Source organism: Xyrauchen texanus, chromosome 21 (genome assembly GCF_025860055.1).
Source record: "Xyrauchen texanus isolate HMW12.3.18 chromosome 21, RBS_HiC_50CHRs, whole genome shotgun sequence".
Taxonomy (NCBI): domain Eukaryota; kingdom Metazoa; phylum Chordata; class Actinopteri; order Cypriniformes; family Catostomidae; genus Xyrauchen; species Xyrauchen texanus.
The window spans coordinates 29,349,096-29,372,534 of NC_068296.1; the positions used below are offsets into that span (position 1 = coordinate 29,349,096).

Consider the following 23,439-nt stretch of genomic DNA (forward strand, 5'->3'; position numbering starts at 1 on the left):
GGTAGTTTTAGCTAAGTGTAGCTACTGCCTAGCAGTTAAAAAAAAAATACTGGCTAGGGCTGAGATTTGATCTAATCTTAAAAAAGAATGTTTGTGGGTTTAGTCTTTAAAAAGACTGTTGGGGTTTTGTAGTAAAGGCCTATGTAAATCGAGATTGATAGGACTAGCGAGAGCTGGCACAAGCGAACTTGGCAAGAGACTAGACTAGAGTGAATGGAAAGCCATGTCGTGAGTCAATTTAAATGCAGTGATTTATTTTTGTGTGAGAGTGAGTGAACATTTACATTTATACCCCGCTCTGTAAGCCAGGGCGGGAACGGCGGCGGCCATGCGCATGCGCGATTCATTTGCAGCCTGGACGCGGAGGGGTGTGTGTCTCCTCTCTGCTCTGACTGCTGCGCGAGGCTACTGACAGACTGACCGCCTGTGAGTGCTTTTGGACGGGAGAGGGGCTCACGGCAGCACCAGCTGTTCGCTGAGCACAGTAGGCCTAACTGCAGAGTGATTCGTGCTTTCAAGTCTCCAAACACCACAAAAGTCTCCAAAAACACCAGTAAAAGTCGCTGGATTTGTCGCTTTTGACAACAAAAAAAAGCCACCAGGAGGATGATTTGTTTGTGTTATAATCAGTGCTTGAAGTGGCGGCACTCTCTTTGCATTGGCAAATCATGACATTTTTACAGTGAAAAACAAAACTTGGAGATATTGCTGTTACAACAATGTATTGTTATTTATTTAGCATAGCGCATCTCCCAGCAATACTCAATCGTGTTTTGAATGATTCAGTGTTGTGAACGAATCGGTTGAGTCAAAGATTCAATGACCCATTCACAAACATCTGTATCATTCTTGATGAATCGGCCGTTTGAACGAATAGTTTGAATGAACGACTCAATGACTCGCTTAATGAAACCGCTTATGCTTATAACCTGCATTTGCTCTCACTATCGACAAACCAATCAAATTTGTTCAAAACTTTTTTTTTTAAATCAGTCCAAACACATTTTAATTTTTATTCAAGAGTTATGTATATACAAAACTATAACTTTTTATGACAGTAGTTTAGTGATAAAAAAAATGTGCCCAAAATTATTTTTTTTCCAGTTTTTTTTCCCTTCCATCGTATCCTGCTCGCGCCCCACCGGTTGAGAACCACTGGTTTAGATGACAATGTTTAGTTAAGTCATAATAACAGTACTTTAATCTAAAAAAAAAAATAAACCATTTAACTAAGTTAACAAAAAGCACATTTAATTCCCCAAAATTGCCATCCCTATATTACATCGTCTTCACAACACGCATCCAAAAACACAGAAGCATTACCTCTCTGAATGAGCGCAGTCTGTTGAGTGTTTTCTCTCTTTCACTGTCCACCCACTGCTTCCTCTTCTCCTCGTCAACTCTCCTCTTCTCTCGCTTCTGAACACACAAACACACCTGAAAGACTGTTTGATTATGAGACACGAACTCGGTTCCAAATTCTACTGTTCTATCTTGCTTTCTACAGTCTACAGATGCAGCTACCTTCTAAGACAGTATCCTAACTGAAATGGTAACCGGTCTGGTACGCTCTTCATATGCAGTAACTCACCGTGCCACACAAATAGTGCTCCTTATGTGAAGCGCGCAAAAGACTCCACTCTCAATTGACTGCAATGGAGCCTGATGTTAGCATTTTGCTAAACTAACAATGCAACACTAATAAGCATAAAACTGCCTAGCACACAAAACTGGTTCAAATGGTCCATATTTAATATGACTTAACTACACTCACTGAGAACTTTATTAAGAGCACAATACTAATACTAAGAAGGGACTCCCTTTGTTCTCAAAACAATAAATTCTCCCTCAATCCCTCAATTCTTTGTGGCATGGATTCCACAAGATGCTGGAAACATTGCTTTGAGATTCTGGTCCAAGTTGACATGATTGCATCATGCTATGTGCAGATTTATCAGCAGCACATTCTTGCTGTGAATCTCCAGTTCTACCACACCCCAAAGGTGTTCTATTGGATTCAAATCCGGTGACTGGTAAAGCCACTGAAAAACAGTGAACTCATTGTCATGTTCATGAAACCAGTTTGAGACTACTTTTGCTTTAACATGGTGCATTATTATGCTGAAAGTAGTCATTAGAAGATAGGTAAATTGTGGCCATGAAGGGATTCACATGGTCAGCAACATTCCTCAAATAAGCTGTGGCATTCAAGCTATGATTGTTTGGTAGTAATGGGCCAAAGTGTAACAAAGAAAACATTCCTCACACCGTTACACCACAGCTAGCAGAATGGACTGTTGACACAAGGCAGGTTGGGTCCATGGATTCATGCTGTTGGTGCCAAATTCTGACCCTACCATCTGTGTGCCTCAACAGAAATTGAGATTCATCAGACCAGGCTACGTTTTCTAGTCTTCCACTGTCAAGATTTGGTGAGCCTGTACCAACTGCAGCCTCAGCATTCTGTTCTTGGCTGGCAGAAGTGGAACCCAACGTGGTTTTCTGCTGTTGTAAACATCTACCTCAAGGTTCGTCATGTTTTGCATTCTGAGATGTTATTCTGCTCATTTCAATTGTACAGATTGGTTATCATAGTTACAGCAGCCTTTCTGTCAGCTCGAACCAGTCTGTCCATTCTCCGTTGACCTCTCTCATCAAGCCATTTCAGTCTGCAGAACTGTCGATCACTGGAAGTTTTTTGTATTTGGCACCATTCTGAGTAAATTCTAGAGAATGATATGCGTGAAAATCCAAGGAGATTCAAATCAGCCAGTTGGATTAGCCTCTTTCCAAAACACTGAACTCCAAAGTTACCAAAAAGTGTTTTATTGAGAGCAGAATTGGTTGTTAAAAACAACAGTAGTAAAATATTGCATTCAACTGACAACTTTTATGAACAAAATGGCATAAATTTGCATTATGCCTCAATAATTTGCTGCAACTACAATACTATGAGAACGTACAAAAATTATTGAAAGGAAGAAAGTGTCATTGTCTGTGGATTGCGAGCACATTTTTGTTTGCTGTTTACAGAGTCTAGAGTTGTCTCAGAGCAGTGAGATATCTCAGGGCACTTATTTCATTAATATATTTCAGGGAGTAGGAATATTTTTTGCATACCTTTCCACACCTTTAACTGAAGCTCCTGACCCGTTTCTGCGTTATTTTATGCATTGCTCAACTGCCACATGACTGTCTGATTAGATAATCACATGAATAAGTAGGTGTACATGTTTTCCTAATAAAGTGCTCAGTGAATGTATTTATCAACACTTTTCTGTATGGAAAATTAATGTATGATGAAGATGCAAAACAAATATTTATGTACAATGTGCATTTCTCTCAACTCGTCAGCACAGTGCGTTATGGGGTGGCCTTCTCCATTTAGGTTACATGTGACCTAGCTGCCTGGAGCACGCCTATGATGCCTTGAAATGTTGTTTAGTTAGGCAGTAGACAAGGTTTTGGAACGAGCGAATATATCACTACAGTGTTACAGTAACAGATGTTCACTGTTTGAAACAGGAAATACATGAAGTAATCATTCTGTCCTTGAGTGAAACTAATAAACTAAATCAACCAGTAGAACCTGTACTGAACATTCAGTGACTTCATGTTCATTTATAGAAGTCAAATGACCAGCTCAAGTGCAGGGAATTATGGGAATGTGGTATTCCTGATGGACCTCCTGCTGGAGTGTCTGACAGAAGATTCAGTTGTCATGGCGACTCTGCAGCCCCCAGACAGCCCACGGAATCCTACAATACTGTTACTGTGACTCATTATGGGATGCTTTGTGTGGTGATGCAGTGGGTTGTAGTTACCATGGTTACTGGTGCATTACTCACCAGCTGTGAGGCGTGATGCTGGCGTTGCTGCTCGGAACGTTGTGCAACTGAACGCTGCTGCAGCTCATGTGCCTGAACACACATCTCCTGCAAAACACACACATTATATACACACACTATCTATCTATCTGAACTAACAACTTCTGCAAACACAATAGTTAAACACAATGTGTGTGCATACCCGTTGGTTTCTCAGTTGAGCTCTGCGTGAGGAAATTGCTCCTCTCTGGCGCTCCAGTTGTTTCAGGTGTTGCTGTAGGTGTTTCTGGGCGGGGCTTGCATTCACCTGAACATCCTGCAGCTCCTCTGGGTCCTCACAAGTGTCATAATACACCACCTGCTCCTGCAGCTCTGCATCAATCAAACACACACACACACACACACACACACACACACACACACACATCAGTATGTCATATTCTGGTAAAAGGTTAAACACTATAGTTATTACAGATGTGCCCTTTCCTTACTGTGTTAGTTACCTTTTATGTGTTATTGTTTGTGTGTGTGAGTCACCTCTTAGTTGTCGTTGTATGGTCTGGATTTGTGTCTGCAGCAGCAGTTCTTCATTTTTCAGGATCTCAAACTTGCAGTCGTGCAGCTCCAGCTGCATCTCATAATACTGCAGCTCCAGCGCACTGACCGTGCTCACACTCTCCGCCATGCCCTCAGCTCCACCCTCTGCAATACCACGCATCTAGAGAGACACAGATCCACTAAGTCCTACAATCTGTGTGTACAGGTTTGGTTATAATTGTGAATGCCAAATGTTTAAAAATGTCCTCACTAATGTAGCAAAAAGTGACAAATAATTGTGTGAGGGCATTTTATGTGGTTCTCACTATTTGCTTGTATATAAAATATCACCTTTGTATAAAAAAAAAACCCCACTGCTAATAAAATGTCCTCATTAATACAGTGAATCAAACATGTATGACATCTGACACCACATTAAATATACACACATCACTTCACAGATCTCCATGACAACAGCGCAGCTGGGCTTGAACTCTGTTTAATATTTTTGTAAATACGGCATTAATTAATAAACCAGAAATATACACATACTGCATCAAAATACCCATAATGCACTTTACCATACAGCATGTTGATTTGATGTCATAGCCGACATGTAAAACTGTGCCCTCATGTGGTCAGCTGAAGAATACTCAGCAATAAACATTGAAATTTAGAAATTAGAGATGCACCAATACCAATTTATTTTTACCTACACAAATACCAAGTACCTATTTTTAGTTACTGGCCAAAACAGAGTACCAATACATGTAGTTTTAAGACTCTGCTGTGGAGACAGATTTCAGCACAACACTGACCAAATTGATCTGGGTTTGTTGGGTTGTGACTGACAGAGTTCGATGTTCATTTGATTGCTTTATCCTGTGTTGTTGTTGGGCTCAACAAAAAAGTGGCTTTACTTCTATATTTAAATGGTTTTAACGGCAACATTTTTCTCACGTTTCAAACTGGCTTTAGAAGTACCATGCAAAGCATGTGTAACCTCGTCATTATGTTAATATACTCGTACTCCGAAATATGAAATGATGACACCGGTACCCCCAAGTATCAGCCCAATAAGAGTATTACAGATTAGTATCGGTGCATCTCTAATAGGCTCATTACAGGTGTCTCTAACTAACTGATTGCAGTGCTGTTAGAAGACTCAAAACCTACAACATGCACACAGACACACTTTTCTTTCAGGGTGTTCCTGAATGTCCCCAATGGGAGGTTCTGTCAGATTTACATTTATGCATTTGACAGACGCTTTATCCAAAGCGACTTACAGTGCACTTATTACAGGGACAATCCCCCCAGAGCAACCTGGAGTTAAGGTACTTGCTCAAGGACACAATGGTGGTGGCTGTGGGGATCGAACCAGTGACCTTCTGATTACCAGTTATGTGTAATGTGTTATGTTAATTCTGGGGACAAATTTGTCCTCAAACTATAGCCAAGTAAACATACACACACACACACACACACACACCTTTTCTCGTATGTCGCCTTTCTTGCGTTTGATGCACATCTCTTTGGCCCTCATGTACTGCAATGTCTCTTTCGCTAATAGGAAACGGAGTCTCTCTTGCCGGGGTGTGGCCATTGCCCAAGAGGCGAGGCCAAATCGCTTCCGATCCTCCTCCATCTGTTTCACCATACCTAAACACACAGAAATTAATATAAACATATTATACAATATGATCATCACATTATCAGGGTTAGGGTTTAGTGTGTGTGTGTTAGTGAGTGCAGTGAAATTACTTTGACACTCTATGAGTTAGTTATTGATTCTGAGATAAACATCGCTGAGTACTCATATATGTCAGCACTGTCATTATTCATGAGAGGCCATGGCCTTATCTTCTGACAGGTGCTTGTCAGCTATTTAGAAGAACAAGTTGCATTTCTGTATTTGCACGGTGCAAAAGTGTAAAGGAGTTTCATGTCCTTGTAAATTAAACGTACTGGGTACTTGAGTTCTGCAAAAGGTAAAGAGCTTTTTAAATACAAAACACAATGTACAGTACGTTGTAAATGAAATCCTTGTGATTCTTTTTTCTTTAAAAGGAACTTTACTTTTGGTATACAACCCAAATTCCAAAAAGGATGCAAATAAAAACAAAAAGGAGTGATTTGTAATTTATATTCACCCTTTGCTATATTGAAAGCACTACAACTAAACATTATATGATAATTTTACCTTATGAAATTCATTGTTTTTTTAATTGTTTAGTCATTTTAAATCAGATGATTGCAACACGCTCCAAAAAAGTTGAGAGGGGCAATTTAAGACTAATAACAATTTGACAAGTTAAAATAACAAGACAATGTGAAACAGGAGATATTAAACAGGAGAGGCAATTGTGTCATAGTATATAAGGAGCATCCAAAAACACCCTAGTCCTTCAAGAGAAAGGATCATTCAAGACTTGCCAACAGATGCTTTAGCAAATAATCTGGCACTTTGAGAATAATGTTCCCCAAAGACAAATAGGAAGGATTTTGGGCATTTTACGCTCTACAATGCACAATATAGTTAAGAGACTCAAGGAATCTGGTCAAATCTCGGTGCGTAAAATACAAGACGAAAACCACTTCTGATCCCTCAGACATCATTCATCTGTAATGGATATCATAAACATGGACTTGGAATTACTTTAGTAATTACTTTGTTAGTCAACACCACTCGCCGCAAGTTAAGACTTCACTATTCAAAGCAGAAGCCCTACATCAACACTGTCCAGAAGCGCTGCTGACTTTCTGGGCACGGTCTCATCTTAGATGGAAAGTAGAACAGCGGAAATGTGTTTTTTGGTCTGATGAGTCCACATTTAAAATATTTTTTGAAAAACAGTCATCGTGTTCTCCGGGCCAATATTTAACATCCAAGCCATTATTAGACTTTTCCATGGACATCCCAGAATTTTCAGCAAGACAACTTCAAACCACATACTAGCCGAATAAGCAGAGTGCGCGGGTGCTAGATTGGCCTGCCAGCAGTCCTGACCATCTCCAACTGAGAATGTGTGGTGTATTATGAAGCACACAATATGGCAACAAAGACCCCGTACAATTGTGCAGCTGAAGACAAGCAAAACTTAAACTTGTGTCTTCAGTGCCTAAATGCTTAATAAGTGTTATTAGAAGAAATTATGTTTAACAGTGGTAAGCACTTGACTGTCCCGATTTTTTTTTTAGTGTGCTGTAATCATATGATTTAAAATGACTGTACATTTAAAAAACAAAACAATGAAATTCACAATGTAAAACATCACAATGTTTAGTTGTAGTGCTTTCAATATAGCAAAGGGTGAATATAATGTACAAATCACTCTTTTTTTTGTTTTTTAGCATTTTTCATAATACACTCAACATTTTGGGAATAGGGGTTGTATTAATATACTGTATTTAAGGCCTTGTACAGTTAAATGTATTAACTTGTATGCCTTAACTTGGCCTTAACTTGTTGAATGTTACACATTTTCAATCGTCAAAAACAAATGTGAGTCACATGGTACAAAGTTCGTTTTTCTTGCTCAACAAAACAAAGGTCTAAAGTATAAATTTAGCTGAAACTAGAAATGTTATTTATATAACACTTATTTATTCACATAATAACAATATTTCCCAAATCAAACAAAACAAGTGGGTCTTCAGTGCAATATCTACATCTAGTTTTTGTATTTCAGAGATGTACATCTGCAAAGCTCTGAAATGCATAATTTGTTCCAATGAATGTGGTGGCTGACTGGTACATAGCACTCATCAGCATATCTTGCAGCCAATATATCACTCCTGAATCTGATCATACACAACAGCAATGCACTGTTCAGGCTTCTTCAAGCTGAGTAGATCTTCAGGAGCCTGGAATTTATACATCTGAAATAGTGATTCATGTTATAAACTCAGCAAAAAAGAAACATCCTTTTTTAGGACACTGTATTTTAAAGATAATTTTGTAATAATCCAAATAACTTCACAGATCTTTATTGTAAAGAGTTTAAACAATGTTTTCCATGCTTGTTCAATAAACCATAAACAATTAATGAATATGCACCTGTGGAACAGTCATTAAGACACTAACAGCTTACAGACGATTAATGTCAGTTATAAAAACTTAGAACACTAAAGAGACCTTTCTACTAACACTGAAAAACACCAAAAGAAAAATGCCCAGGGTCCCTGCTCATCTGCGTGAACATGCATTAGGCATGCTGCATGGAGGAATGAGGACTGCAGATGCGGCCAGGGCACATGTGGCAGGCCAGGGCACAGTGACAGACCACATATAACACCACCTGCACAGGATCAGTGCATCTGAATATCACAGGTACAGGATGGCAACAACAACTGCCCGAGTTACACCAGGAATGTACAATCCCTCCATCAGTGCTCAGACTGTCCGCAATAGGCTGAGAGAGGCTGGACTGAGGACTTGTAGGCCTATGGGCACAAACCCACCTTTGCCGGACCAAACAGGACTGTCAAAAAGTGCTCTTCAATGACGAGTTGTGGTTTTGTCTCACCAGGGGTGTTGGTCAGACTAGTGTTTATCGTCGAAGGAATGAGCTTTACACGAGGCCTGTACTCTAGAGCGGGATCGATTTGGAAGTGGAGGGTCCATCATGGTCTGGGGCGGTGTGTCACAGCATCATCGGACTGAGCTTGTTGTCATTGCAGGCAATATCAATGACAACACAAAAGTGTTGTGGACCAGGACCTTAATTTTATTAAAAAATTTAAAATAAGCTTTCTTCTGCTCCTAACATTTGACATTTTGCCGCACAGTGAAGTGCAAAGGGAAAGCAGTATAATTAATTGAAACGCAGATTAAAAGGGGCATTACAAAGAAACAATGAAAGACAGAGAAGAGTTGCAAAAGAATTGAAGAGAAAAAAGTATCACAATTCTTGGGTTTTATTTAGAACATACACTTTTTGCAATAAAAGCTTACAGCTTTGGCTTTTGCAGTATGTATTATTTGCAACTATCTAACATCAATTTGATTCCATACACTTGCCCTCTGTGCTTAATGGGATCATGTCAATGATATTTATTAATTAATATCACACAAGACAAATGCAATGCACATTGCCATATAGGTCATTGAAAAATAAGGTTGTCTGAGCCAGGTGATCCAATTTAGATTTTTATTTTTTTTTTAAGAGAAAACCTCAGTGTCATGTTCGTATAAATTTTATCTTTGTATCTTGGTTCAATACATAAAAAAAAAATATTATATAATTTTCTAAGAAACAATGTATGACGACTTTAAAAATGTCATGTGGTGGAGGTCATGTGACACCATGCGAGGGTCGGACGTGTGAACAGCGAGCTCTGCGCACTTTGCAAGTTTTTCATACTTTTTGTGTCAAAAACCGGTGAGATTCGATACACCCTTTTCCATAACTGTTCTGTGAAGTCAATATAACAAAAGAATTCAAAATCACAGGGCTCTGGAGACATTATCCTCTGTGGGTGTGGCTTGGGAGGCACTTATGCCTCATTCATCAAAAAATCCAAAAGCACAAGAACTCGTGGAGTTGGAAGGGAATATTTAAAGTGCAGAGGCAGAGCTGAAGCGCCGAATGTCGCCTGATGGCCTCAGAGAATTGACAAGATTGAAATACAGATATAATACTATTTTGTTCCAGAGAGTGGAGTTTTGGCTATTCAGAGCAAGACAGTCATATTTTGGGGGACAACGCAGGGAAGCTTTTGGGTAGATATATAATGCAGAGAGAGTATTTTTCTACCATTACCTCAGTGAAATCTTCTGGTGGTGAAATTTTTACCTCGGCCATTGGTATTAATAATGCCTTCAAAGAATTCTCTATAGTTCCACATCTTCGTCTACTGATGAAGATATTAGAATCTTTGTGGAACCTTTAGAGCTCCTTATGAATGAGCAAAAAAAATCTAGATTCTGGAGGTAACCTTGAGGAACTTGGTGCTAGGTTAGGTAATTAAGGCCCGGCCTACAGACAAGGCTCCGGGGCCAGATGGCTTTGCTAATTAATTTTTTAGATCTTATGCTACAGAATTGGCTCGACTTTTGTTAGAAGTTTATACGGAATCATTAAAGAATGGGAAGCTTCCGCCAACCATGACACAAGATCAAACTGATTACATCAGTCTGATCAAATAAATCTGATTCTTAAAAAGGACAAAGATCCAAGTGAGTGTAAGAGTTACCATCCAATTTCCCTGATCCAGATAGACGTTAAAATATTGTCAAAATTGTTGGCTAATTGAATAATTTATGACATCTCTATTACATTTAGATCAGGTGGGTTTATTCGGGGCTGCAGCTCTTCTGACAACATTAGGCGCGTCATCAATATCATGTGGTCAGTGGCGAATTATCAGACTCTGGTTGCTGCCATCTCACTTGATGCTGAAAAGGCCTTGATATGGTAGAATGGGATTATCTTTTTATGATTTTGGAAAGTACGGGTTTGGGAGTACGTTTATTTGATGGATTAAGTTGCTTTATAGACACCCGGTAGTGGCGGTACAAACAAACTGATTAATTTCTAATTCTTTTACTCTGGATAGGGGCAACTGGCAGAGTTGCCCTCTTTCCCCATTATTGTTCTGTCTTGCCCTGGAACCATTGGCAGCCGTGATAAGAGAGGAGGATGATTTTCCAGGGGTGATGGAGGGAGGTATGGCGCATTTTCTTCTGGTTTAAGCAGATTATATTTTATTGTTTGTCTCTGACCCTACTAGATCTATGCCTTGCCTCCACAGAATTATTAATTCCTTCTCAGGATACAGAGTCAATTGGTCTAAATCCAAAGCTTTGGCTCTGACAGCATATTTCCCCAGTAACTGCATTCCAACCGGGCGTCATCCAGTGGTCCAAACAGGGCATTAAGAATTTGGGTATTTTCTATCCAGCAAATTTGTCTGATTTAGTTAGAGTTAATTTTAAAATGTGGGCAGGTGGGTTTCATTACATTTATCGATGATTGGGAAAGTTCATGTTATTAAAATGGATTGTATTCCAAAATTCAACTACCTGCTACAGTTTCTCCCTGTAGATGTCCCCCTCTCTTACTTCATGCAATTTGATAGCATAGCGAAGTCCTTTATTTGGAATGGTAAACAACTCATAACATTTTAGTAAGCTGCATAGGCCGATTGACAAAGATGGGCTAGGCCTACCCAAGATTTTTTTATTATGCGTTTGGTATCAGACATTTGGCTTATTGGTCACTTCTACCTGAAAGAGTCCCTCTCTGGTTTTAACCGGATGTTCTTGCCCCTATTTTGCCATTGCCAAGCCTTTCTATCAAACTGACCGGAGAAGTTAAATTACACCCAGTTATCTCGCATTTTCACTTGGTATGGACAAAATTGTCCAGTGTTTAATTCGGATATTTATCTAAATGTTGCCTTGAACTTATGGCTGAACGTCAAACTTTGTATTAATAAATCCCTTTTCTGCTGGTCAGAGTGGATTGTGAGGGGGGTTACTACACTCTGTGACCTATATGATCATACGGTGTTGAGATCCTTTGAAAAGTTTGTTCAACATTTTGGGATCCCCAGATCTCAGTTTATAGGTTATTAACAGCTGCGCCACTTGCTCTGCACTATTTTTGGGAATAGCATACACCCCCCCTAAAGTGGCAGATACCATGGGAGTGATGATTACTGCTTTTGGAAAAGGTCATGAGTAGGGGTGGGACTCTCTAGACACCTCACGATTCGATTACGATTCAGACAGCTGCGATTCAGATTAGAAAACGATTATTGATGCATCTTGATGCATCTTTTTTTCGATACAGAATTTTTTTCTCACTGACTGCTTTGTACTTTTAAAGTAAAATATTTGTAATGATTCATAATGAATTTACTCCCAATAACTTTTATTAATACAACAAATGGTGCTCACGTCTGTTTTCAGCTTGTTTTGGCAGACCAAGTAGCACCTGCTTCTCTTCAAGCTGCTGTTTTGCAGTGGTGCTGCGGTGAAAAAATTTAGTAATAGGCTCACCCTCCCTAGTAGCCTTGACAGGGGCGTCGGACTGGGGGGGTAAAGGATACCGAGTACCCAGGGCCCGAGGCAGGGGGGGGCCCCTTAGAAGTCAGTTTTCTATACATACATATTTGGTACGGGGGCCCAGCAAGATGGTTTGTACCCAGGGCCCAAAATTTGGTGCTACGCCCCTGAGCCTTGACACAGTGGGCAACTTCAGCGCTCGCTGAGAGGCCAAGTGTAGCGTGTGTGCAAAGCATTTCACATGCAGGAATTTGCCCAGTTCTGCAGCGACGATCATGTTTAATGCGTTATCAGTTACTAAAACTAAATCTTTCGTAGTGATCTTCCATTCCTCTGCTACATTCTTTAACAGCTCAGCCATATTTGCACCAGTGTGGCTCTCATGGGCTGCTCTTGTTTGGAGCACGAGACACTATCTGCCACTCATCCGTGATTAAATGTGCAGTTACCGTCACATACGAATCTGTGGCACGCATCACAGGTTAGCGCTATCCTTGTTGCTTTCTTTAGCAACTCAATCACTTAGATTTTGGTCTCGCTCTATAGTGTGGGGATCGCTGTGTCAGTGAAGTCTTTACGAGATGGGATGTTGTATCTCGGCTCCAACGTGCGCAACATACCCCGAAAGCCCTGGTTTTCAACAAACGATTAAGGACGCAAATCCTTGGCAATAAATATTGCAATCGAATTTGTAATTCTCTTAGCCTTTTTGGAGCTGGGTGGAAGCATTGACATCGCTTGCTCGATTGTCGTCTGGTTTGCAGCTACAACCGGCAGTTTATATTCTTCCTCCGGGTGGAAACGTGTAATGTGGTTTTTCATGTTTGTTGTGTTTCCAAAATATTTTATTTTAGTTTGACACAACTTGCATACAGTGTGGCTCTTGTCCAACTCAAGTTTCCCTTCGTCTTCATAGAATCCAAAGTGCTTCCATACACTTGCTTTTAATCCCGAGGGTGCCGGTCGAATTTCCTGCTGAGCCATCTGTGTCTCGTGTTAAGTGCATGCCAAAAGACTGTCTGGGCGCTGTAGTTGCACACTTACGAGGTCCGTCATTTGCATTCCGCAACATAACATTAGCAAGAAACATTCATAAAAACGATGCTTGACGTTTGTGAATCGATTCAGAATCGTGCAAGTACGCATCGTGATGCATCTAAGAATCGATTTTTCCCGCCACCCCTAGTCATGAGGCATCGATGTATTTATTACTCCCTGCTAATTCAGTGTCTGGGGGACAGAGCTTCAACTTCTCTCAAGAGGTTATGGGGAGAAAGATTTAAACTTTGTATTGGAAAAGGGAGAGTGGGCTAGGATTATAAAATAAGTCTGCTTCAAGAGACGCAAGGGTGCACCTTAAGCAATTCAAGATTTTATATCGGTTCTATTGGACCTCCTCTAGATTGTAGAGGCTTGATCTTAAAGACACACCCACTGCTGGTGATGCCAATCATAGGATGGAGACATAACCAATGTCTTTTGGGGGTGTGTTAAGATCGAGGAGTTGTTTGAAGGTTCAGAGTTTGGTGTGTGATGTATTGGGCACTCTGGTATCATTTTGCCCCTGACTACATTTTGGGCAATGGGGCGGTCATCGATGTTGAAAATAGACACATAAAGAGTTGGGGCTTAACCAGTGTCATGATCACCAGACAGATCATTTTAAGGGGATGAGGTTGGCTGGTCTCACTCGTTTCAGAGTGTTGCTCTGACAGGAGAAGGGTGGCAGATCTGAAGAAGGGTCATTTAGAAGTATGGGGAAGATTAACTTAAAATGAGACAGATATCTGTAATTTATGCATATGTGATTATTATTATTATATTGATAATTTATTTATTTTATGTGTGTGTCTATATCATGTAGGACCACTGAGATGTTGTTGGGGGCCAGGGTGGGATTGGGGAGTGGGAGGGGTAATAGTGGCGGTTAATGTTGATTCTGTTTATATATGTTTTTCTTTTCTATGTAGAAATATGTGAATCAATATAAATTGGTAATCTGAAAAATAATGTCATGTGGTGTAGCCATCAAGTAAAAGGTTTAAAAATTATTTCCTTGCACCTTGATTACATGAGTACACAACTACATATACACAGTGCATCCGGAAAGTATTCACAGCGCTTCGCTTTTTCCACATTTTGTTATGTTTCAGCCGTATTCCAAAATTAATTAAATTCATTACTTTCCTCAAAATTCTACAAGCAATACCCCATAATGACAACGTGAAAGTACATAAATATTCACAGCCTTTGCTCAATACTTTGTTGAAGCACCTTTGGCACCAATTCCAGCCTCAAGACTTTTTGTGTATGATGCTACAAGCATGGCACACCTATTTTTGGGCAGTTTCTCCCATACTTCTTTGCAGGACCTCTCAAGCTCCATCAGGTTGGATGGGGAGCGTCAGTGCACAGCCATTTTCAGATCTCTCCTGAGATGTTCAATCGGGTTCAAGTCTGGGCTCTGGCTGGGCCACTCAAGGACATTCACAGAGTTGTCCCGTAGCCACTCCTTTGTTATCTTGGCTGTGTGATTAAGGTCATTGTCCTGTTGGAAGATGAACCTTTGCCCCAGTCTGAGGCCCAGTGTGCTCTGGAGCAGGTTTTCATCAAGGATGTCTCTGTACATTGCTGCATTCATCTTTCCCTCGATCCTGACTAGTCTCCCAGTTCCTGACACTAAAAAACATCCCCACAGCATGATGCTGCCACCACAATGCTTCACTGTAGGGATGGTATTGGCCAGGTGATGAGTGGTGCCTGGTTTCCTCCAGACATGACGCTTGCCATTAAGGCCAAATAGTTCAATCTTTGTTTCATCAGACCATAGAATTTTGTTTCTCATGGTTTGAGATGCCTTCAGGTGCGTTTTGGCAAACTCCAGATGGACTGTCATTTGCCTTTTACTGATGAGTGGCTTCAGACTCTACCATACAGGCCTGATTGGTGGAGTGCTGCAGAGATGGTTGTTCTTCTGGAAGGTTCTCCTCTCTCCACAGAGAAACGCTGGAGCTCTGTCAGAGTGACCATCGGATTCTTCACTGACTAAGGCTATCGCTCAGTTTGGCTGGGTGGCCAGCTCTAGGAAGAGTTCTGGTGGTTCCAAACTTCTTCCATTTACGTATGATGGAGGCACTGTGCTCATTGGGACAATGCTGCAGACATTTTTCTGTACCCTTCTCCAGATCTGTGCCTCGATACAATCCTGTCTCGGAGGTCTACAGACAATTCCTTGGACTTCATGGCTTGGTTTGTGCTCTGACATGCACTGTTAACTGTATGACAGGTGTGTGCCTTCCCAAATCACGTCCAATCAACTGAATTTACCACAGGTGGACTCCAATCAAGTTGTAGAAACATCTTAAGGATGATCAGTGGAAACAGGATGCACCTGAGCTCAATTTTGAGTGTCATGGCAAAGGGTGTGAATACTTATGTACATGTGATTTTTTTTTTCTCGTATTTTTTAAATAACAAATTTGCAAAGATTTCAAACAAACTTCTTTCACATTGTCATTATGGGGTATTGTTTGTAGAATTTTGAATAAAATAATGACTTTAATCCATTTTGGAATAAGGCTGTAACAACAAAATGTGAAAAAAGTGAAGCGCTGTGAATACTTTCTGGATGCACTGTATATATATACACATTATGTAATTAATTTGATTAAAAAAATTTATCGATTGATAGCCCTTATATATCTATACATATCTATTTCTATATAAGGGCTCTCAATCGATTAAAATGTTTAATTGAATTAATTACATGGTATCCCGATTAATTAATCGCAATTAATCACATATACAAATATTTGCTGAAAAAGTCCCTCATAAAACAATAATTCAATATATAATGATGAAATAATTACACATAGTTATCTTTAAATATACAAAAAAATAAATCATATATATAAATCATATATATATATATATATATATATATATATATATATATGATTTATTTTTTAATTAGAAGAGTTCATCATTGATAAGACAATACAAAAAGTGACTTTAGAATACAATGTATTGTTTACTACCATATTATTGATCACAAGTCAGTCATTGGCATACAGTCCACAGCAATCCATTTCACAAGTGAATTTGTCAATCAGTTGGAGATTTATTATGAGGGCTTGTCTAAGGCCCCGTCAATCTACACCTGCATCAAACATGCTTGTGTAGCGTGTCGGGTTTGTTGTGTCATACACATAAAATTTTTAGGTCACTGTGTCAAGTTAATATAGTTTAAAACTTAGAACACATCTTGAGATTCCTTAGTTTGAATTTGCGCTCCAAGTGTTTTGACCGCAAGAACATAACGCATTTTTGTGTTGCGCTGCTGCTCAAGGGTGTTTTCTTTACTGTATAATCTGCGCATTGCCATACAGCTGAAGTTTCACTTACTGCCCTCTGGAGTAAACAGGTGGAACTAAAAGCTTGCATTTCTCAGGAATCTTATTACGGTCAGGGGGCATTGCGATTAATTACGTTAATTTTTTTTTAAGCGTTATTTTTAATAAAATTAATTGCACTGAATTAATGTGTTAAATCGACAGCCCTAATATAAATATATATTATACACATTACACATAAAGTTGAAGTCAGAGGTTTACATACACCTTAGCCAAATACATTTTAACTACGTTTTTCCACAATTCCTGACATTTAATCATAGAAAACATTCCTGAAAACATCCCAGGTCAGTTAGAGTCACTACTTTATTTCAAGAATGTGAATTGTCAGAATAATAATAGTAGAGAGAATGATTTATTTCAGCTTTTATTTCATCACATTCCCAGTGTGTCAGAAGTTTACATACACTTTGTTAGTATTTGGTAGCATTGCCTTTAAATTGTTTAACTTAGGTCAAACATTTTGGGTAGTCTTCCACAAGCTTCTCACAATAAGTTGCTGGTTTTGGCCCATTCCTCCAGACAGAACTGGTGTAACTGAGACAGGTTTTGTGTTGTGACCGAGCTTTAACTTCCTGGCTGATGACTTGAGATGTTGCTTCAATATATCCACATACTTTTCCTTCCTTGTGATGCCGGTCCATCCTGAAGCAAAGCACCCCCACACTTTACGGTTGGGATGGTGTTCATCAGCTTGCAAGCCTCACCCTTTTTCCTTCAAACATAACAATGGTCACTATGGCCAAAAGGTTACATTTTTGTTTTATTAGACCAGATGAAATTTGGACTTGTTTTACTGTGGATATAGAGACTTGTCTACCTGTTTCCTCCAGCATATTCACAAGGTCCTTTGCTGCTGAACTTGGATTTGATTTGCACTTTTCGCACCAAACTACGTTCATCGCTAAGAGACAAAATGTGTCTCCTTCCTGAGCGGTTATGTCTGCACGATCCCATTGTATTTATACTTGCATACTATTGATTGTGCAGATGAACATGGTACCTTCAGGCATTTGGAAATTGCTCCCAAGGATGAACCAGATTTGTGGAGGTCTATGATTTTTTTCTGAGGTCTTGGATAATTTCTTATGATTTTCGCATGATGTCAAGCAAAGAGGCACCGAATTTGAAGGTAGGCCTTAAAATACATCCACAGATACACCTCCAATTCAGTACACCTCATATCAGAAGCTAATTGGCTAATTATCTAAAGGCTTGACATAATAATCTGGAATTTTCCATGCTGCTTGAAGGCACAGTTAACAGTGTAAACTTCTGACCCACTGAAATTGTGATATAGTCAATTTAAAATGAAACAATCTGTCTGTAAACAACTGTTGGAAGAATTACTTGTGTCATGCAAAGTAGATGTCCTAAACGACTTGCCAAAACTAGAGTTTGCTAATATTAAATCGGTTTAAAAATTAGTTTTAATGATTTCAACCTAAATGTAAACTCCTGACTTCAACTAATATATATATATATATATATATATATATATATATATATATATACACATACACACATACATACGCCTTGCAAAAGTATTTAGACCCCTGACAAATTATCTCACATTACTGAATTACAAATGGTGCAATGAAATTTCATTCTGTTTGAAATTAATCAATTATTGTTAGGTGACATTGGTTTTATGTTGGGAAATAAAAAAATAAACAAAAATGGAAACATCTTGCTTGCATAAGTATTCAACCCCTTTGCTGTGGAAGCTGCCAGGTTACACCGATGAAAGAAATTGCCCTAACGAGGACACAATTACTTTACCATTGGCATCCAACTGTGAATCATTAAAGTTGCTATCACATTTCCTGGAGGATCATTGGTCAGCCTGTGAATCTGAAGGAAAATGAAGACCAAAGAGCATTCCACAGAAGTTAGATATAAAGTAAAAATAATGCATAGATTAGGGAAAGAGTAGAAAGTAATATCCAAATGTTTGGATATACCTGTGAGCACAGTTGGATCAATAATAGGAAGTGTAAGATGCACCATACCACCTGCCAAGAAAAGGCCGTCTCTCAAAACTCAGCGCTCTAACAAAAAGGAGACTTGTGAGAGGAGCCACAGAGAGGCCAACAATCACTTTGAAAGAGCTACAGAATTCAGTGGCTGGGAGTGGAGTAATGGTGCACCAGTCAACCATATCAACAGCAATACATAACGCTGGCCTGTATGGGAGGGTGGCAAGAAAGAAGCCGTTACTAAAAAAAGTATCATCTGAAAGGATGAGTGACTCAGCTGCCATGTGGGAGAAGGTTTTGTGGTCAGAGGAGACCAAGAAAGAGCTTTTTGGCCAAAACTCAAAGCGCTATGTGTGGTGCAAACCTAACAATTCCTATGCCTCAAGACACACCATCCCTACAGTGAAGTATGGTGGTGGCAGCGTCATGTTGTGGGGATGCTTCACATCAGCAGGGACTGGGCATCTTGTTAGAATTCAAGGAAAAATGGATGGAGCAAAATATAGGGAAATACTGCAAGAGAACCTGCTTCAGTCCACTAAAATACTCAAGCTTAGGAGGAAATTCACCTTTCAGGATGACAATGATCCCAAGCACAAGACCAAAGCAACATTATAGTGTCTCAAGAACAAAAAGATAAATGTCCTTCAGTTGCCCAGTCAAGGTCCAAATCTCAATCCTATTGAGAATCTGTGGCACTATTTGAAAATTGCAGTCTACAAGCATCACCCAACCTACCTGAACAACCTGGAGCAAATCTGCAGAGAAGAATGGGCCAAAATACCTTCGTCACTTTGTGCAAAGCTAGTACACCTGAGCCCCAAAAGACTTAAAGCAGTTATTGCAGCAAAAGGTGGCTCAGCCAAATATTAATGTTTGGGGGTTAAATAAAAAAAAAGTTACAAAAGTTGTATATATTAATCATATTTTTAAAATACAACCGTTTCACTCCTTAGTGTTTTTTAAAGAAATATTAACAAAAGTGTTTTACCTTTTGTTAATATTTAATATGCATTTTTTCAGCTTATAATAAGACTTTGGTTTTTTTTCTTCCACTCTCACCAGACAGCTATTTTTCACTCTTACACCACATAACATTTTTGGCTTGAAGCCCCCAAAACAAAATATAAAAATGACTTTGAGCTTGATTTCTGAGTTCAAGCTCATCATAGAACAGGTGTATTCCAGTAATTGTTTTGTGTGGATTGCCTTTTTACATGTTTCTGAATAAAGAGCGTCACAATGAGTGATGCATCATTGACAAACATATTTCTGAATCAGAGTGCAAATGCAAAGTACATCTGGCATGTTACCTGTCAGGGCTTTAGATGTGTCTTTAAAGTAATCCGCAGTGGCGTCCTGTATAGAGTGAACAGCCGTTTCTCCACGCCGATTCCATTCATTCATCTCCGCCTCCAATTCACACACACGCTTCGGTCCTAGATCCTCATACTGTAGACACTTCTACACACACACACACACACACACACACACACACACACACACACGGTTTGTAGACAAATAAAATGGACATAAGCTTTTTATTTTTAGCAACATTATTTTAGGTTGAAATTAGAGATGCACCGATCGACCGGCCAGGGACCGGAATAAGCAGATTTTCCGCATCCTGGCAGGACCGGTGACCGGCCGGTCAGCCTCACGTCTTTCAGATTCCAAGCCGGTCCGTTTTGTTGCCAGCGGCGCAGGCAATAATGTCACAGCCGCACGTAAACGTGTCATTGGCGTGGGTGATCTTCACTGTGAGTGAAGAATACATAAAGTTCGAAATGTGTAATAATTGTAAGGCCAAAGTAAACCCTGGGGGAACCACCACAATAACTTTCGGAACAACAAACCTAATTAGACACTTAAAACACCATCACCCAGCTGACAATGCCCATTTTAAAAAAGAAGCTAAAAAGTGAAAGCGGCTAAAGCTAGCCAGAGCTCAGAGCCAGTCACAAGTCAGCAGCCTCTCCGATCATCCCTTGGAATGAGCAGCGAAAAATACCAAAGCAATTACAAGGAAAATTATGGAATTCATGGCCCTGGATGACCAGCTGTTCTCCATAGTTGAGGACAGAGGGATCAGAAATCTGATAAATTTCCTCGATACAGAGTAGGTGGTACTTTCCGACGTCGCGTTGCCCGAGTTATTTAATCTTGTGTCATGTAACACACGCAGACTATTATCTGTCAACATTTGGGTACACAAATTCAGGTGAGGGGAAGGGGGGTGCTGGATGGCAGAGGCAGGCTAAATACCATAGAAATTGTGCCGTTGTGATTTAATGTGCTGAGTAACGTAATTTTTCCCACCGTGTCCGATATTAAAATCAGTGCGACACACATTGCAAAAGGCGTGGGCATTGTCGATATGGCTTCGGGATATGAAATTAAATTCTTCCATCCAGCTGTTGTTAAATGTACATGTATATTTAGTTTTTTTTCACCGGAGCACCAGCTGAGTCTTCTCCTCCCATCTACGATGATGCTTGATTTAACATCCCGCGTCTACTGCCTGCGCAGATATCAACAGCGCAAATGGGTTGTAGGTTGCCAGATTGAGGTCATACATGATTTGTTATTTGTATGATGTGTCGATTGTGTGAGTAGGATGTGTTTCATTCAAGATCTGGCAACTGGACCACCTTGGAATAATATATTGATGTGATTATTCATATAACGTGGTTTGGGCCATACAAATTACAGGAGTTTTTTTGGGAGAAATAACAAATCGGGAGACTCCCGGAAAAAACGGGAGTGTTGACAGGTACAAGCCGATCCCGAAGCAGTGCTCAGTTTTACAACTGATATTTGGACATCTATCGTAAGTTGAGCGTATTGGACACTTCAGTTTTTCAGATCTTTGGAATTGTTTTGTTAGACGAGTAATAAAGAGAAAAAGGTACATTTATAAAAATAGTGGAAAATTACATCTGTTATATAAAGCAACTCATTTGCAGTTAATGGTTATTTCTACCTCTTTCTAGACACAGAGCACTTTATTTTGAGAGTTGTTTAAGTGAGAGAAGATCCTGTAACTTAGTGCAGTTTGGGGGAAATTGTAATGTTTAATCATTTATTTTGTTATGAAAATAAAATTTAGCATTGAAGAAAGTTAGATTTTGTTTGTATATGCGGTCAATAACAGTTCTTAGAAAGAAAATCTGAAAAATCGGTATCAGCAGGTCACACTTGCAAAAAATCGGAATCGGCGCATCTCTAGTTAATATATATATGAATGTATAAGGGTGTGTTTATGCTTCAGGTCATGTAAATGATTACCATTTTAAGCTGAAATCAACACTTCATTTCTCTAGTCCGGTGCTGTGACAAATTAATTTATAACAGTACAAACATTCCACGTTTCTTTACCTGTATCTCAGTCCTGTAGAATGTGGCAAGTTCTCTCATGTCTCTGAATGGTTGAAGAAGGTTCTGGTAGAACTGTGTGGCCACACTGACTAACTCTCTGTAGGCTTCATCTTCCTCCTCATAGATCTTCATCAACCGCACGAGTCCATCAGTACTGGAGTGAGTCTGCACGAGCTGTTGTACATAACACAACAATTACATTAAACAACTACACACTATAACACACAATCACTGAACACTTAACATCACTATGATCTGAATGTCAGTCGGAATAAATAGAGCAGCAATGAGTACGTGTAGTTTGTGTCAATAACCTGCCCTATATAATTTGAGTGAACCATGGGAGTTGTTGTTGTTGTTGTTCTCACCGCGCGCAGCGTGTCTTTGGCGCGTTGAATCTGGTCGCGCATCGCGTTGCGTTTAAACTCACGCATGTCCTCGAAGTATTGCTCCTCTTCTCGGTCACTGACGCTGAAGAGAGCGTCCAGCACGATTCCACGGCCGCAAGCGTCCACCGCGGCACTGAAGTATCGCTCCAGCTGCCTACAAGGCGCGTCCGCATCGTTCCGGGGCCCGCTAGAGAACAAAAGTTCCCACAGGTTCGGCTCGCGGAAGCATGTCAGGTCCGGGAAGATCGGCTCGAGTTCGTCACGGACCGCGCTCAGCTGCGCGTGCACGTGTGTCAGGTGCGCGCCAGAAAACAGACCCGCACAGCTGCCGCTCGCGTCGCCGCGCCGTTGCAGCGTCCGGTTATGGCACGTCACCGCAAACTTGGTCTCGATCTCGTTCCACTCCACTATAAATTTGAGTTTATGGGTCTCGCTCTCGTCAAACGCATCTGGTTTAACGGCGACCCATCCGTCCAGACTGTCCGCGCGCTCGATGTCAGCGTCACCCATCGTGTTCAGCGCATATGTTTGTGTTTCACTGCCACCGCCATTACCTGACGTCAGTGGTCACGTGAAAGGGAAATTCCAGTGATCACCTGACTCTGCGCTACATCACATACGGTCATAATTATTAATATCCATATGTATTACGGTTCGATGAATAAAAGCGCGTTACAATAACTGCCCAACTTAATTTTTTTTTTATGGAATAATATTAAAAAACAAAATTCTCCCTGAAAGATGACTGAAATAATTGTACTGAGATACAGTATATTACCGGTCACTGTGGCAGCACTAGACTGTTTAAACAACAAACAAAAAGGTGACGGCTGGCCGCGGACACATTCTTTGATCAGCCAATCAGAAGCCTTTGATGTGCTTTCTGCCTGTCAATAATTTTTA

General features: G+C 40.0%; 1 protein-coding gene across 1 annotated transcript in view; it reads right to left on the bottom strand.

Annotated features, from left to right (window-relative positions):
- Positions 1–23,124, bottom strand: part of LOC127661490 (WASP homolog-associated protein with actin, membranes and microtubules) — a 29,265-nt gene extending 6,141 nt beyond the window's left edge. The window contains 8 exon segments of the mRNA XM_052152223.1: positions 1,324–1,419; positions 3,849–3,935; positions 4,030–4,199; positions 4,365–4,545; positions 5,857–6,026; positions 20,083–20,233; positions 22,148–22,321; positions 22,516–23,124. Of these exon segments, the coding sequence (XP_052008183.1) occupies positions 1,324–1,419; positions 3,849–3,935; positions 4,030–4,199; positions 4,365–4,545; positions 5,857–6,026; positions 20,083–20,233; positions 22,148–22,321; positions 22,516–23,046 (1,560 nt within the window). The 5' untranslated portion in view covers positions 23,047–23,124.
- Between the last annotated feature and the right edge of the window lie 315 nt (positions 23,125–23,439).